Source organism: Lepidothrix coronata, unplaced genomic scaffold (genome assembly GCF_001604755.1).
Source record: "Lepidothrix coronata isolate B3197 unplaced genomic scaffold, Lepidothrix_coronata-1.0 Scaffold52, whole genome shotgun sequence".
Lineage (NCBI taxonomy): Eukaryota > Metazoa > Chordata > Aves > Passeriformes > Pipridae > Lepidothrix > Lepidothrix coronata.
Genome location: NW_016690232.1, coordinates 5150902 through 5167840, shown reverse-complemented (window position 1 = coordinate 5167840; position 16939 = coordinate 5150902). Strand labels below are relative to the sequence as shown.

Genomic DNA, 16939 nt, shown 5'->3' with positions numbered 1-16939 from the left:
AGCTACACTACCTACACTGCATGGTACCCAAATGTCAAAACTGACAGCTCTCCCCAGAAAACCACCAGTGTGCCACAGCATGACTGCCCATTGATTTCTCTGATGTACAGCAGCTTGGTGAACTTATAAGTGTTAACACAGGGCAAACCAGTAATTGTGGAAAAAAACCTCCTAAATTCCCTGAGTAACAACAGGGGGTTGAAACACAGATCATCAGTACTGTAAGAACTGTGCACGTTGGCTTCCACTTAGGGTTGCTCGTGGAAACAGAGGAGCCTTCTTTCCTGACCTGCAGGGCAAGTTTGTAATAGATATCAATGAAGTTGAAAGTAAAAGCAGTCACCTTATAACAAAGTTAAGCTGCAAATGAGAAAAGCCTAAGGTTGTACATGAAATACATCTGAGAGAAAGGCAGGCAGCAGGTTATAAACAGCTAATGTCATTGCTACCTTCGCAGCTTGGGAGGGCTCGAGAGAAATCTGTTAGGCACCTAGCAGGCAGGGCAGTAATCCTGCTTCCTAGGAGCTCCTGCCTCCCTGCAGCCTACAGCACTGCAGGCAGAGCAGAGTGGATGTGCTGGACACCTCCCAGAAAGGGTCTGGGGGCAGCACTTGCCCTCAGTCTCCAGTTTTCTAAAATCAGCAACCAGCTCTCTTCAAGTCTCCTGACTAAGCAATCAATCTACTGCTTTGAGAGGTCTCTTTTTGGGGTTCTTACACTCAGTAATTCATTTCAATCTCAGCTGCCCCTATCACTTCCCTCCCCACACCCCCAAGAATCCAGAGCGTTTATGGACCAGGCAGGAAGTTATGAATGGCAGCAGGGAAAACTAAGTTTACACTGATTTCACATTCAAAATCCTGGAAGCAGGGGTATTCAAGGTACCTTTCTACAATTAGAAAGCATTAAACCAATTACAAGAAGAGAGAGGGCTCTTCAGGCTGCCCCCATAGCTGTAACAGGAAGAGTTTCCTACTCCCCAACACAGCCGAGAAGTCGAAGGCACTGCAATGCTTCTAAGGAAAGATAAATTTAAACACCAACAGAATTTTCAAGTCCTCGTAAAGGAGATATCATCCAGTTATTTTTAAACTACAGAGAGGAAAGTGTTGATAATGCAGCCTGATGGTATAAAATAATTCAATAAAGCAGCTTGAAACTTGGCCTTTTAACTCAGGCACCTAAACTTCTCCCAGGCAGTGGCAGGAGACAGTCCCACTCATGACTGCTCTCTAGAGAAGCTTGTCAAGTCCAGCCTGTGCAAAATCATGAGCCTCCAAAACGCATGAAGGAGCATGATTATGGCTGGGGAATTTAGCAAGCATGCAGGCAGCTATTTAAATAAAATGGGAGAGGGAAAGAAGTCATCTAAGCAGCCAGGTTGCCCCCCTTCCCAAGATCTACATCAGTTTAAATCACTTTTTATAAAAACAGGATGAAAACACCATTCAGGCCTGTCTTGTCTCGTCAGCTCGCCGTGTCCCATGGAAGAATTTTACAATCGAAAGCCTCTGTAACAATACCACGGATTTACTTGTACCACAATCTTAATTGAACCGCTGTCTCTGCTCCTGCTCCCTGCCCTGTGTATTCAGGTAAAGCACAACTAAACTGATGGCAGTGATTCATCTACCTGGATTCAATTTATACCCTCAGCCTTCTGCTGAAAAAAAAAAAAGTATTACAATGTCTGGTAAAAAGCCAAGTTATTAGAACAGAATAGAACCTTTCTAACCTGGGGTGGTTTTGCTTCTCTAGCATTAATTCAAATTTTTTTTTAAATAGAGACATGCTGTAGACATAACAAATGAGTATTTCAATATATCCATAAAAGTTAACACATCATTAAAGAAATAATAAAAAGCATTAAGCAATAGAATTGATTGTCAGACCTGTGACCTTCAAAGAGCAAAGACACTGCAGGGAGAAAAAGGATGCAGAAAGAAACCACTACTGGTACAGACATTCATTGCTGTAAGAGGAAGGTAGACCCAACACACACCTGCACCTTGGCCTCCATCACCTGTGCACAGTCCTGGTACAGGTGTTCTCACTTTCTGCTAGTGATTTACAAAGAAAAATAGGAACAATCCAAGTATCTAATCTAGTGCATTATAGACCACATAAAACTATTCCCAATATTTGCAAAGCTCTGCTTCCGCCTGGACTAATCAGCATTAGGACAAACAGCCCACTAGCACAGCAACAAGTTATTTTCATGCTTTCTCCCTTTTAAATACATTTAGCCTTTTAAATACATTTAGCATTAAGCCAGGCCTATTTGCATTTAACTGGCTCAATAGTATTCCTGTCACTTGCTGCTGAAGTCTTTGTGTAGATGTGCTTGCTTATACACAAGCTTATCTATCTGAAAATTCACCAGAGAACTTAGTTTTGTTTTGTCAAAAGACAGCTCAGAATGACAACAATCTGCTTTGCAGGTGATACATTTCTACAGCCCAAGTGAATTCATCATTAGCACAAAGAAAACATGCAACACAATAATAGGAAATAATAGGAAATTACCTTTTGGACCAGCACTGGTCCTTGCTCCTCAAAGATGTGCTTGTTAAAAACAATTAGCAATTGCTCCTTTTGATTTTTTTTTAAACTTACTTTCAAACTCCACATTTCTGACCGACAAAGACTAGCTGAATTTCTATAAAGAATCTTTTGGGGACACAAGAACTCCTGGATATTTGAAAGAGCTTTATAAATGTGCAGCAGAATTACTTGTAGAAATCAAATTGAAAGGAGCTGATTGTTTTGTTCTAGGGAAAATCAAAGAGAGACATCTCCATGTCCCAAATCACAGTTTGCATTTTTCTAAGAAGTTGATGACCAGCATCCCATGGAAATATTACTAAGAGCTGCTAGGAAGTAAACACATCCTCAAGGGTTCTGGTTTCTCTGTTGCTTCTCTTTATTCCCAGTCTGTGAGATTACAAATCAATTGCTTTATTTTAATGCTAAAACCTGTGACCTTGGAGAGCACTCAGAGCTAACAAATGGAATTACGAAATAAATTGCTTCTGAAACATGCTTGGAAGGTTGGCTTGGTGTTGAGGGTAGAGCAGCAGGGGAGGAGTAAAGAATGAGTATTTAGCAGTTCTGCCATTGTGCAAAGCCTTGCTACATTCCTACATTTGCATCCTGATGGTGTGTGCAGTTGTTCTCCGCATCCCAGGAGGATGGGCTGGAGTTAGGGAATGCATACAGATGGGCAACTAAATTGATTAAGGGAACAGAGCAGCTGCCTCACCATAAGGGTTATGAACAAGGCAACAGCAAGACTAGTGTTCAACAAGTCACATTAGAACTAGGAGGCACTCACCAAAAGATTGATTTGGGACAGATGAGGGTTTCCTCCCTCCCAGTTACACTTTTAAAACAACACACACATTCCAGGTAGTTACTCCTGCAGGACATGAAGGTGGTGGAGTGAACTTGACAACAGTAACCCATGCACAACTGGTCCAGACCAAATATTTACAGGTACATGCTGTATCTAATCCTTCAAACCAGGGGCTGCACCTACCGCACTCGCCTTTGATGGCATCACTAGTCACAAATAAAGGTCTGCAGCCAACTGCTCCTCTCCCCTTTCCATACACTCTGTAATTGCTACTATAATCATAAATGCCTCAGCCCTGACTTGGTAACAAGATCTGTGACCGTAGGAGTTGCCATTTCCACAAAGTGGATGACTCAGTCCTCTCATGGAACTATATGTATATATATATATACACATACGCACATATATTTTCCTCCCTGAATATACCAAAGCCTTTCAATTCTACTTTTACCCAATCTGGTGCTGCTTCTATTTCTGTGTCTCTAACCTTAACTCATATCTTGCCATGGTCACATATTTAATTGCAACACAGATGTATTCTCAGTTTTGAGGGACTTGAGGGTTGAAAGGAAGGAGAGAGACCAACAGCAGCTTTTGCTCTTCAGTAACATTTCCATACAGCCTTTCTCACTCTGTTCTTCCACTCCCTGGCCTCTAAGGGATATCCTGTCACTTCTAGCAACCCCAAGTTCCCCATTCTATGGCCTGATTACCTCTTTCCAATGCTCATTTTGAGGCATTGAAATAAAGGTTAGAAATTTAGGTTACAATCCAACACCATGGGCACCAGTGTAGACTGCTCAGCACCTAGGAGCAATACAGAAATTGGTATTATTCTCACACACCTGAGACACCATTTTTACAGCAGACTGATACTTTAAAGTAAAGCAATTAGTGTCACTAAGCATGCAAGAGCATACTAATTTGTGGTCTTTGAAAGCAAAGCTATATTCAGGCATAGGAAGCTGCTATTAAAGTTCTCAAATTTTGTGTTCCATCAGCTCAAAGTATTAATTTTGTCACACAAACCCAAAAGTTACTGAGACAAAGCATATGAAGTTTCGTATCAAGACACTGTTTTGCTAAAGCTGCGAGTGACCAAATAAAATGTAGTGAGTTTTGTGGGGTTGCTTGTTTGGTTTTGGTGGTTTTGTTTGTTTGTTTGTTTTAATGAAGCAACAATTGCATTAGTTACTCCTTACTACAGAGCATCACCTAAATAAGGTCACTGCTGCTATTTCAGAGTCTTTAACCTGTCCCACAGGGACAAGTACACACCACTACTGTAGAATATATTCCCTGACTCAAACCCCCATGTTGCCAAATGTTTTCCAAAATATAAACTGAGCAAGCATATCACGATCCCAGAGAGGTTATTGCAATCGCTAGTCAGAAAGGACCACTTAGAGAAAGCATTGATTCTCTAGACTGTTATATGGATAGATAAGTTATATGTATAAATGAGATTACCCCTCAAAGTCACTCTATCAGAGAGTGAACCACCTTCATCCTTAAAAATCACATTAATTTGACTTGGATGTGACCCCCAGGTTACCAAAATATCTCCAGATTTGTGCTCTCATCAAGGTAAAGTTGCCTTGGCTACCCTCAGTAGATCACATTCAAGCCTAATGGATGCCTAAGGAAAACCATGGGACAGGGGATCCCAAGCTATTTCACTATGATTCCATTCCCGGGAGTTGTCTGGGATATTCCAGCTCCAGCAGCACCAGCTGCTGTTGAATGCACCCTGGGTACCCTCCCCTGCCACTGTGCCTCCTCCAGGCTCCAAAAACCTGATGAGAATTCACTCCCCCTCAGCAAACCTCTATTTGGAGCATAAATATAAAGACACCAGAAAGTCAGCTCTGTGTGTTGATTATCTCCCCCCCCCCCCCCCCACATCTGGGCAACAGACAGGGAAAGGTGTTAGAGCAGCCCATCCAAGCCAGCACTGCAAGGGAAGGACAGTCCTCAGCTCCAGGCTCCCTTGGGAACACATTATTGCACCAGCCATGCTGCAATCACACTTTCAGGATCTTTCTTACAGCCACAGTAGCCTGGAGGTCTGTTCTGCTCCCTTTGAAGGAAGGCATAAAAAGGTACTGCATTAACAAAGTAATGTCATTAGACCTAGTTCCAGGCCCACTTCATGCTCACAAAAACCCTTTTAAGTGTAATGAAATGCCATCAGTTCTAACAGAGACCACTTTGCAGTACGCCCGTTCCATAAAGAGCTTGTTTAAAGGAGAATATTAAGCCTGAATCAGGGAGGTTTGGTGGGCTCAGATCCATCTCACAGCTCAGAAATCAAACCCAACAGAGCTACTTTCATGCTTTGTCATCGCTAGATAAAACAGTCATTCTTTTTTAAAACCCAACGAGGGTATATAGTATGCTATGAGATTAATTGGGCTCCTTGCAACAGCTCCCTTTTCAGAACCATGGTCCTCTCTACTTTGCAGAGAAGTTACCATGAACCTAAATCTCCTCTAAGCACAAAATCTCCCAGGAAGCCACAGCAGACTCCCAGCCTTGGCTGTAAGACTATAGCTAGAGACATCCTCTTCTACTGCATAAGGTTTTTTCCATATATGCATTCAGGGGAACTCGGCTTAATTAGCACTAACCATGAGAAAACCTATAGGGAACTGCTGAATTCTGCAAGCAACCAAACAAAGTGTATTGATAAAAAGCCACTTTCCTGCGAGGCGATGCTCTTCTGCATGCTGAAGAGAAGATGACGACAATCCCAGGCTTTTTCCACGCCAGATCCAAAGAAGTACAATGAGCCAAAGCTGCTGCAAACAACTACCATGCAAGTTAATGAGGATTAGATTCAGTTTTTCCACAAACACCGTTTTAAACAAGCTGGAGTAGGGAAACGTTAACTAAAAATGCCAACGGTTAAATGCAGAACGTTTCTCATGAGGCTATTTAAAATTCAAGCCAAAGGATCAGTCTGCCTGCTGCAGCATTTTGTATAACCCCAGGATCTGCCATTTCACCCAACTGGGCTGGTACACAGCAGGTTCTGAACAGCTCTGACAGTAGCTGGAGCACAGCCCCAACACTGCCAAATACCTCGGTGGAAGAGGTTACAAGTATCCAAACATACTCAGCTGCCTTCAAGCTTGGGAAACATTTCCAGAGCAGAATCACTGAATGGGTAAGGTTGGAAGGAACCACTGGTGAGATCAGCTGGTCCAACCTCCCTGCTCAAGCAGGGTCATCCCAGAGCACACGGCACAGGATTGCATCCAGACAGTTCTGGAACATCTCCAGTGAGGGAGATTCCACACCCTCTCCAGGCAATCTGTCACCCCCACAGTGAAGAAGTTCTTCCTCGTGTTCAGGTGGAACAGAAGACAGCAGCATCTGTCCAAGCTGTCTAAGAAGGAAGTTTGAGGGGGGGAACCCTGCTCCACAACAACCTGTAAGGTTGCCTGAACAGCAGTACCATCTCTTCAGGATTACACCACGAAGTAGGAAGGAGCTCAATCAGTTGTGATAGATACTGAAGTGCCTTCTAAATATAAGGCCCTTCAGAAGCTTGCAAGCTTGTTTCCATGCCACCACATTTATAACTACACCAACAAGGATTTCGTTTCTTGAAAATTGAGCAAGGCAGCTGCTGACAGAGCTGAAGAGGCAGGGGAACAATTAGATCTGAGAGAGGGACCTCCATCAATACTGGCACTGTAAACAATGCAGTCTGCCCACAAGCTCCATGATTCCTCCATGATTTCACAGCAGCAGCTGAAGATATTTGTCTCCAGCTGACCACACTGCCAGAGGTCCCATTTCACAGGACAAGTCACCACCCCAAGCCTCCAACCCAGTAACTCAACCCTCCAGATTTGCCTGACGCTGCCATCAGCTCTTCTGCCAGACACCCTGCAGAGCACCGGGAGGGACAGCTGGAGACAGTAACCTCTTTAGACTCCTCATCTGAATCCAACAGGCACCACAAGTCAGGGCAGCAGCTTTCCTAAATAGAGTCCATACGCCACGGATGAGCCTTTCCAAAGGATGGGCTGGGGCACTTAACTGCAACGGTCCTGCCTGCCTGGTATTGATGGAACGAGGTTAAAACATCATTTGAAGCATTTTTCATCCAACTGACAAGCCTGTTTCAGGAGATTTGTTGTGTTGGCATTTTGAATCTTATTTCATCAGTATTTTGAATGCTATCCATAAGTACTTTATTTTTTCCTAAAGAATGGTTTATGTATAACCTTAATTTCAGCCTCATATAGAGAAACTTGATCTGCCTTCCATCTTCACTAGCACAAATGTATGCACACACTTGTATATAATCCTACGAGAACATAAGCACCGCTTCATAACTTATTCTATGTTATTTATTACCTTATTCTAGAAAACAACTATGCAGCACATAAATCCCAAACATGACTTAGAGACTGTATTTATTAATACAAATGATATTATATTAATAATCATGAGCTCAAGCCTCTTCTCCAAGCTGAGCTGCTTGTCAGGTTTATTCTCAGAAGCATTTAAGCCCAGACCATACATCTTTGCATGCTTTAACACACTACCTTATTATATTTTTTCAACTACCTACCATCTAACAGACTAACTTTTCTAGTTAGCAAGGAAGGAATAACAACAACAAAAAAAAAATCCAAAGGCAAGCTAATACTTTTCAGATCATTAGCTCCAAGCAAATTTAGGCTTTTCCAACAAATATAGCTAGAAAATTAAAAGAACATTGTAATAAGCTACAGAAATCCATTTTCTATTAATAACAGGCTTGTGTCTTCAAGCAGAAACAAGAATTCACTGTATCAACACTCAATGTTGAATGAAAGCTATAAAATTGGGGGGGGGATTAAGAGAAATCAGTCTTTGGCTTTTACAGACACTCTTGGCATGGGAATTCTGTGCAGAAGATGCTGTGAAACCACAGCTTTCATGGCTTGCAATTCCTGAGGCCAAGACACAGCACTACTGCCTGATGACAGCCATTATCCCATGGACATCAGGAGGGACAGAAGGGCAGCTACCTGCAGCCTCACTGAAAAGATTTCCACCCTGATGAGCCAAGAAGGGGCGGATGAAATGATGCAATGCAATTTTCACATGGTACCATCCTCCTATCCTGAATATTAATCTCTCAGAGGACATTCTTGACACCACAGCATCCATTTTGAGTGCCTGCACTTTCACAAAGCTGCTTTTCAAAACACACAAACAAACCAACAAAACCCAAAACAAACAAACCAGTTTCAAATCTAATAAATACAATTCTGTGGAAATTATAAGCATGGATCTTAAAGTTTGTAGGGGTGAAATTCCCTTTTTACTATACAAGTCATATAAGGAATTCCTCCTTAAATTCCTCTTCCTTAAAACTTGGAAGCCAGAGGAGGATGCTCAGTAGAAAGTGAGGACAGAACTGTCGAATTTCTAGTGATCTGATCATGTACCTTTATCACAAAGAGTCCCCAAGACTTTGAGGTCTCTAGTCCAATATCCTGCTCAGAGCAGGGGCAGCTCTTTGGTCAGACCAGGTTGCTCAGGGCTCTCTCCAGCCTGTTGTTGAATAACTCCGAGGATGGAGCTTGCACCCACTCCAAAGCTGGACTGTCCCATGCTGAGCCAGGGACTGCTACAAAACACTTGCCATGAGATGGAAACTGTTTAGGTGAACTGCACAAAGTGTCTTCAAGACAGACAAAAAAATTAAAGACCTGAAGTACAGTCACTATTCGAAACGTGTTTAAAAGCCAATTCCCAAATTCATCAAAAGACCGCTCAATACTTCTAACAGACCATTTATAAAAATTCATAAAGTTGAAATCCAGGTGAAAACTCTCATCTAATTATCTGCAGATGGAGACAGGCTTGAAGTACTAATAGAGTCTAATGGGAAAATGATCTTCCTACTACCAAATAGTCTGAAATCAGGAGGAAAAAAATGAGGTCCCACTGGTAGCCATGCAACTTCCATTCATTAACTTGCCAATGTCAAGTTATTTAAGTTTTAGCCCTTAGGTTGATGGAAGAACAAACTCCTCTGTGCAGCATCACCGTGGTCACCAGAAGGTTTGCTTTTTGGGCCAAGAGAAAATATGCTCTTTTCTGGTGTCAGAGGCCCTTTGGGTACCAGCAGCCATTCCTGGGGACTGGGAGGGCTCTGTTACAGGACTGAGTGCCTCTGAACTCTGAATTTGGATGGGAACTGACACCTGTATAACCCTTGTGCTGAGTACAAGTCACCTTTAGCTTCTACTCAAGGAACTCAGACCACATTTATGCAGCACTAGGAAATGTATCAGTTCTGCACTCCACAGAAAAAGATGGGAAAGTGAGGGAAATGCTCTGCATTTCACTCAACTCTAATTTAAAATCCCATTTGAGCCCCAGACAAACTCTGGTCTACAGGCCAAAACCTCAGATGAAATAACATAAGAGGACCACAGGACAAGCACAACCTTCAAGCAGGCTCAGGGAATTATGCTTCAAGTTTCCTTGGCCATTCTGCAGTTTAAGTCTCTTTATCCAAGCATTTCTCTCTTCCTTCTACTTGTGGGAACAGTTCAAATAAGACAGATCCATTCACGGTTTTGAGCTGCCACTTGTAAATAAAACCGAGTCCATCTAAAAAATGATTTATTTAACAGGCTATAAGAAAAATCCAGCCCTCCTCATTTCTCATCTTCTCATGGAGCAGCATCTGCTGCACTCTGAAACATAATCCTGTGAAGGATAAACCCACTTCCATTTCATTAATTTATCTTTACCACCAAGACAGAAACATTGCTGGTCACGAACTTAATAAAATGGCTCATCTAATCCTGGCCAGCCCAAGCACTGAAAAAAAAAATAAAAAGAGAAAAGGGGGCTTGTTATGGTCAACACAGAACTAAAAGGTATCTTGTTAAAGGCTGGTTCTGAGAATTTATATGGACAAGTAATTGTAGTCCACAGTAAAAAGGGGAACAGAAAAATAGAATGGTTCAATGAATACATGAAAAACTCACTCCTAATGGATTTTTTTCTTTCAAGCTCACCTTAGAAGAAAGGATTTCAGGTCATGTTACTGAAAGAGTCAACACAAACAAAAATGCAATCTTGAAATAGCATCCGAACAGTGCAATTAAATCTAAGAGAAACCTCTTCACGTCTTGTTCATTACTCAGAGGCAACGGAATAACAGCAAAAGATGAAATAAACAGAATAAGGGACACCAAAGGTAAGAGTTTTAGCAGCCAAAACCACAAGTTGTTTGTTTTCCTCTCTGTAAGTCACTGTGCGTTTAGATAAATATATTTAGTGTTGGTATCCAACCCCCTTTGGATGGCATTTTTCAGAGAAATGGTAACCTGACTCAGAAGAACTTAAAATAAAGACATATTCATGTTCCCACCAGAGCTGGGAACCACAGAGCAGGGAGAACTAGCTCCCTGATACCCAGGTTTCCAAGAGACATTTTGCTGTAGTGTATATTTCTCTCATTTTTGTTCCCTTTTTTTTTTTTCCCAAATATGAAAGACTGCCACATTATTCTCTGAAGGCCTCTGACAGTGGTAAAGCAATTTTCTCCATAAATCATTGTAATGCTAACGCAGCAGTTTACAGACTCATCTTTAAAAGAAAGCCTTTACATTTACTGCCACTGCCAGCAGAGAGAAGGAAAGTTAAGCTCTGACAACTGCTCTGTCTAGGGGCATAATAAATGGAAAATGTATTCCTTGGCCCAATTCTAACAAAACTTAATATACTTGTGAAAATCGTGTAAACACTTTGTACTTAATAGAGCTGAGTGTATTAAAAAGCCATTTAGCACATCGAGGTACGTGTTCATATTGCAAACGTGCTGCAAGTCCCCTTGATGCTACAGCAAAACTGAGCCACCTGCAATCACCTGTTTTCTTCCCTGAACATCCTTCTCTGATCATCTGCTGTTCTTGAAGCAAATAAGGGGAAAAAAAAGGACAGAGGGATGAAATTTTTCTCGTGAGCGCATTTCTAAGCAAGGTTAGGAAGCTCTCCCCCTCTGGGCTCGCGATCTCAGGGTGTGCACCTTCCCAAATAAGGCCTCGAGCCCGTGGTGGGAGATGCACAGCTTGGGTACCAGTCTTGCACTGGTCCCTCGGGCAAGCTCCCTGCCAAGCTGGGGAGACCTGGATCTGGAGAGCAGAGATTGGCTTGTCCCCTCATCCCAAAAGGCAACTGGAGCTTTCCTAAACGTTTATCAGGATTTTTATAGGAACACAACATACAGAGCGTTGAGAAGTCCGGACATTCCTGTGGCAAGGAATTCAGGAGAGCGCTGCTGCCACTCAGTTTCAGGGCTTTTCCAGCCTGTTTTTAATTACAGTTTTCACCCTGTTACCATAAACCCAGCTTTATTTCCCTTCTTAACATCAAGGTTTTGCAGATAAGGAACATTTCCATCTTCCTCCTTCATGAACTTAAAGCTAATACATCTTAAAAAGCTCTTTAAGTCAGCAGATCTTTTGGAGTCCAGAGTGTGAACTTTATGTAGGGTTAAAGCAATTAAACTCAACACTCCTGTATTCTGCACATTTGTAACAGCAGCTTATTTAAAAAAAAAAATTGCAATGAAGTTTAACTTCTGGTCAATTCTACTTTTATTTTTAAGCATACTTAAAATATCCCTTTAAATTACTTCCTAAAAAAAATTAAGATTTCTTACATAGTAGTCTTGTATTTACTTTGTATTTAAATCCAGTTGTCTTAACAGAACAGGCTAAGCAGCAAGACTTCCTTTCTGTCTCTTCATCAGTGTTTCCTACTTCATACCCAGGAACACCTTTAAAAGGCAGTGCAGTAGAATAAATGAAACTTTTCAGAGCATGTTAAAAGCATATTTTCACTTTTTAAGTGCCTTAATTAATTTGGCTCATCTGTGAATACCTAAAAGCTGCTCTTATTTTCTTAAGCTGCCATCACTAAGCCACACACCTTGTTTAGTTTCACAGACTCTCTGAATTTGGGGCTATTAATCTGGATGACGAACAATGGTGAACACAGGACTATGCTGGTCAACACATACTAAGTATAAACTCTTGATTGCCAAATTATGACTTCACAGGAACTGTTTGAATAGCCAGAAGCCAACAAGAGCAACAGCAGCAGCACATTCAGCAACCAAAGCACTTGAGGACATGCTCAGATGTGAACAGTCTCACTCAGCCCACATGCTAAAACCCCTAAAAATTTCTCAAATGCTTTGATAAATAAAAAGCATGAGCAGGGGAGAACACTGAGTCAGAAACTAAGTTATTATTCAGTGAAATGCATTTAATTACCAGTTCTAGGACTGGCTTGGAGGGAGGCCCCACAGTATCTTCATTTTAGCAGGAGCACACATACTTTTCAAACATATATTTCACTCAAGAATTAGGATGCCTTCAAAACAGGAGCGTGATTTAGTGCCCTTCCAGCATTTTCTAACCAAATACCACAAAAATGCTTCCCTTGCAGAATGTCAAGGAGAAGAAAAGGCAAAGGAGCAAAATCCAATCCGTGCTGGTCGGAAGCTGAGGAAGTTTGTCTACCTTGCAGTGAGATTCCCATCTGCATTTCATTGCAGCAAGTGTGAACCCAATCAGTGCAGGTTAAATATACATCAGATCCCTGATTATTGTGCTCTGACCTCTGTGGCTAAGTCGGACATTATACATTCCTGCTACATATTGCAGTAGTTAAAAAATCGATGCTGCTTTAAACAAAAATATGTATTCTATGCTACATATGCCTCCATTTCTTCACATAGTACAAATTTCTTGGGGTCTTTCAACAAATATTCAGCTGTTCCGTCACTACCCAAATGACCCCTTCGTAAGGCACTAGATCAAGGCTCAGAAAACCCAAGTTTAATTTATCTTGTCCATTTAATGTTTCTTTCAAGACCTCAAGTATAGTCTCTTTGGATCTCCTGATCCCCATGTACAAAACAAGGATACTTCTTCTCTCTCTCAAAAGATTGCTGTGAACAAACATTTAAATTAGTGAAACATTCCTGCAAGAAGCTGATGGGTCCTGCATACTTGCCATGCAGAAGAGATTTCCCAGTTAACACGATCCATCATTTTTTCCACCACAAGGAGCTCCAAAACAAGCCACCACAGACTAAGCAAATTCCCAGGGTGGGGGAGAAACCAGTTTAAAGTTAGGGCTGTTGACAACTCACAGCCTCTCCATGTGCTCTCAAGCCTGATCCCTAAGGGAGCTGGTTCATGGAGCTGAACTAGAAGAAACTGATTCTGTTGGAAGAGTCAATAGCATTTCACCAGCTAAGTGTCCAAACTGCTCCACAGGAGGCTCAGAGGAGCTTCAGCAGCAGCACACAGGACATGACCACTCCATACAGCTGTTGTTGGAGCTGTTGCCTTGGCTTTACCACAACCATCCCCTTGCCAGTGCTCAACACTGCAAACAGATCTTCCAATGCTCAAAACTTCAAGCAGTCACAGTTAAAAACAATTCAGTTTTTTATCATTTGCCATTATGACTGGATCTACTGTTAAAATGTAAACCTACCACAGGTTCTTAAAATTACCAAGCAAGACGGATGGTTTTTAAAACGCCAAAACTGCATCACTTACAACACAACTAAACTAACATAAAGAGGACTGAGCCTACAACAGGCTTTGTAGAACAGCTGCTGATGCTCACTGGCACCTCAAAGGTTCTGGATTTGGCCTTGACCAACACCAATAGGAATAAAAGGTACTACTGAGATACGCGAGTGCCCTCACAGATCAGTGACAGTCACAAAATTACCACACGCACAATCACAAAACTATTTTTGGGCAGCAAGTGCAAAGTGTGACACGTGTACAGACCATAACTGGTTTAATGTGGGTTGTTAACTCAGCCTCAGCAGCCTGTATCCATACAAGATATGTCATCAGAAGCACAATGTGCCTTACCTGGACACTATGCTGGAGCCATTGTAGAGGTCACTAGCGTAGGACAGCGTTGCCAGGGGTCGGACAGAATTGTAGCGTGTGAACTTGGACAGACACTCCTGAAACTCATCCAGCTGGCTGGTGGTTCTGCTGTCATCTAGGGAGAGACAGCAGCATTAGGGAGGGCAGAAACACAGGAAGAAGATAAACTCAACAGCAAAAAAAGTAAATAGAAAAATCAAGATATGTCTTCACGGGATACCACCTCTGCTTGTTATCTGGAGAGGATTCTTGGTCAAAACCAGGCTCTCCCTCACCTCTAGCATTACCTGAAGGTATTATGATTTTTCTGAGCACAGATTAAGTCTTTCCACTGCAATGCTGGGTGAACCTACTGCACTGAGAATCTGCCTTGAAATCAAATACAGCTTTCCTGGCAAGCTCATCTATTTTATTCACATTCAGAGCCCATAGGCCATATAGATTATTAACAGAAAACCTTTAAGGATATCAAAATGCACTGTAAAGGACATGTCTAGTTCTCTGTGGGGGTGAAAATATATTCCTCTCCCTGTTCTGTTACATTTGTCTACATTTGGTGTCAATTACATTCAAAATATCTTTTAGTAAAAAATATTTGTCTTGATATTCCAAAAGCAACAGAGCTAAGGGAGAACCATTTCAGGGCTGGAGAAGGAAGACAAGCATGAAACCAGAATGCTCCCTGTACTGGAAGTTTTGTGAAAATTATGACCTTCAGCAGACAAGGTGAAATCGAGCCAGCTTGAATAATTATGATAAATATTCTGTGGGAAATGGAACAGTTTACTACAAAAGTTAAAAGTAAATTGCAGTATAGACAGTTGAAAGTCATTCTGTGAATTCTCAGAAGTCTCAGCTTTTCTTGGTAAGAACATAATTTTTTTTAAACCATTTCAAATTTTAGTATTTTGTAAATAAGGAAAAATCCTTAACTTAAAGCGATGCCGCATGGGCAAGTCTGGGTTCCCAAAACAATCATGGATTTGCAGTCAAACACTAGGTAGACCCTTCAGGCTGTGTAATAGCCCCAAAAATTTGCAGTAGTCCTCCTCCACCTCCTCTAACGCTCCTACCTTCACTTTATCTTTTTGCATCAGTGTATTTTAGGGGAACTAGAGCTGCTGGTTTACAGGTACTGCACACTTTGTCTCCTGTTCCACCACAGCATCCACTGCAGCAGCAGACACACACACACATCACTGAAATCAAATTCCACCCACTAGCTAAGCCATCCTTATCAGCAGCATAAGGAAATGACATGATCCACTTGTTAGAAAGGTTTGGAAACACTGGGGTGAAAAAAGGAAGAGGTTGATTTATAAATGCAAAACCCAGCTGTGCTTTCTTGTGGGAAAACACAGAGAATAATCACTTTCTGCACCCTGGTAATTCCTTGTCGTCAGAAATTATTATCTCTACACTTGTAATGCATTTTAAAAGTGTCCCTTATATGCTGTTTAATGTTTGATCATATAAAGGAACATTGAAGGTTAGCAGTAATTAGCATGTTTAAGGGTACTAGCATATACATTACCCATGTCAGATGGATCAAAAGGGGCAAAATGAACAAAGTGCTGCTCCAAATTAAAATCATCAGCACCTGACCACGACAGAAAACAGCTTGAGAAGCAGCCCATAAACATCAGTCAGCGTTTTCCAAAGACTGTTTTCTCGTTTGACACTATGGTAGGGACAAATAGCTGCTACCCTTCCATTTCCCTCATTTAGAGATCAAGCACACAGTCCTCCTATAATTTATTCTCTATCTGTGCCTGGAAAACCGAGTGTTATTTCTCAAGACATTTTCCCTGTCAAAGTGCAAGGCCATTTGATAATTACAGTTATATTATGTATCCACTCCCTACTCCAATAGTCAGAGGCACTGCTTCCAAAAAGCTTTAAATCCACATTAAATCCTATTTAAAATGTGTCAAAACGCAGGAATGATTTAAGAGAGGAAAACATAATCAAGTATCACAGGTTATTCCTTACTTAGGAGAAAACCTGCATTTGCAAATCCTCTGCTCTTGGTGCAGCTGACACATATGAATACAAAAAACCAGTTTCACCACATTCATATTTATAGTTCCCAATTACAAAGAAAGATGTCCTCTACAAGGCAACGCTGGGAAGAGCCCCATTTGTTATCCTTGGTTAATAAGTATTATTTTTACATAAACACAGTTATGCATCACCAAGATAGCAGTGCATGAAAAGATCTCAGTGTGATTTGGGAAGAGCTGCGTTCTGCAAAGCACCTGTTGGCACTTCACAGGGAAGTGCCTGGACACATACAATGGGCTTCTCCAATATTCCAGCTACTGAGGCAACCTCTCAGTGTGCTGCATTCCCTGTTAAAATCATTTTGCTGTGCACAATGAGAACTGAGTCAGTCACTGCTCTGAAGCAGGTAGAAGACGTAGACATTTCCGACTTAAAGCCATTTATTAATTAATTTGTAACATTTTTATTTGTTTATTTACTTTAACAGGACTAAAGCTTAAAACAAATTCACGGAGAAGAAAAATCCAGGGGTTTGTACCCCAACTCTCATGCTGATCTGTGCCCTCTAAGGTTATACATAAAGATCCAGCAACCTCTTCCTGGGTCCTTAATGCTCCTAAGAGGTTTC

The 16939-nt window shown here is 41.6% G+C and overlaps 1 protein-coding gene across 4 annotated transcripts in view; it reads right to left on the bottom strand.

Annotated features, from left to right (window-relative positions):
• RFWD2 (ring finger and WD repeat domain 2) overlaps window positions 1–16939 on the bottom strand; it is a 121689-nt gene that overhangs the window by 71981 nt on the left and 32769 nt on the right. For all 4 annotated transcript variants that reach the window (XR_001874975.1, XM_017815867.1, XM_017815864.1 and 1 more), the window contains exon 11: window positions 14287–14422. Coding sequence is in view for 3 of the 4 variants with exons in the window: in XM_017815867.1 (XP_017671356.1) it covers window positions 14287–14422 (136 nt within the window). In the remaining variant the exon portion in view is untranslated. The remainder of the gene's footprint in view (window positions 1–14286; window positions 14423–16939) is intronic.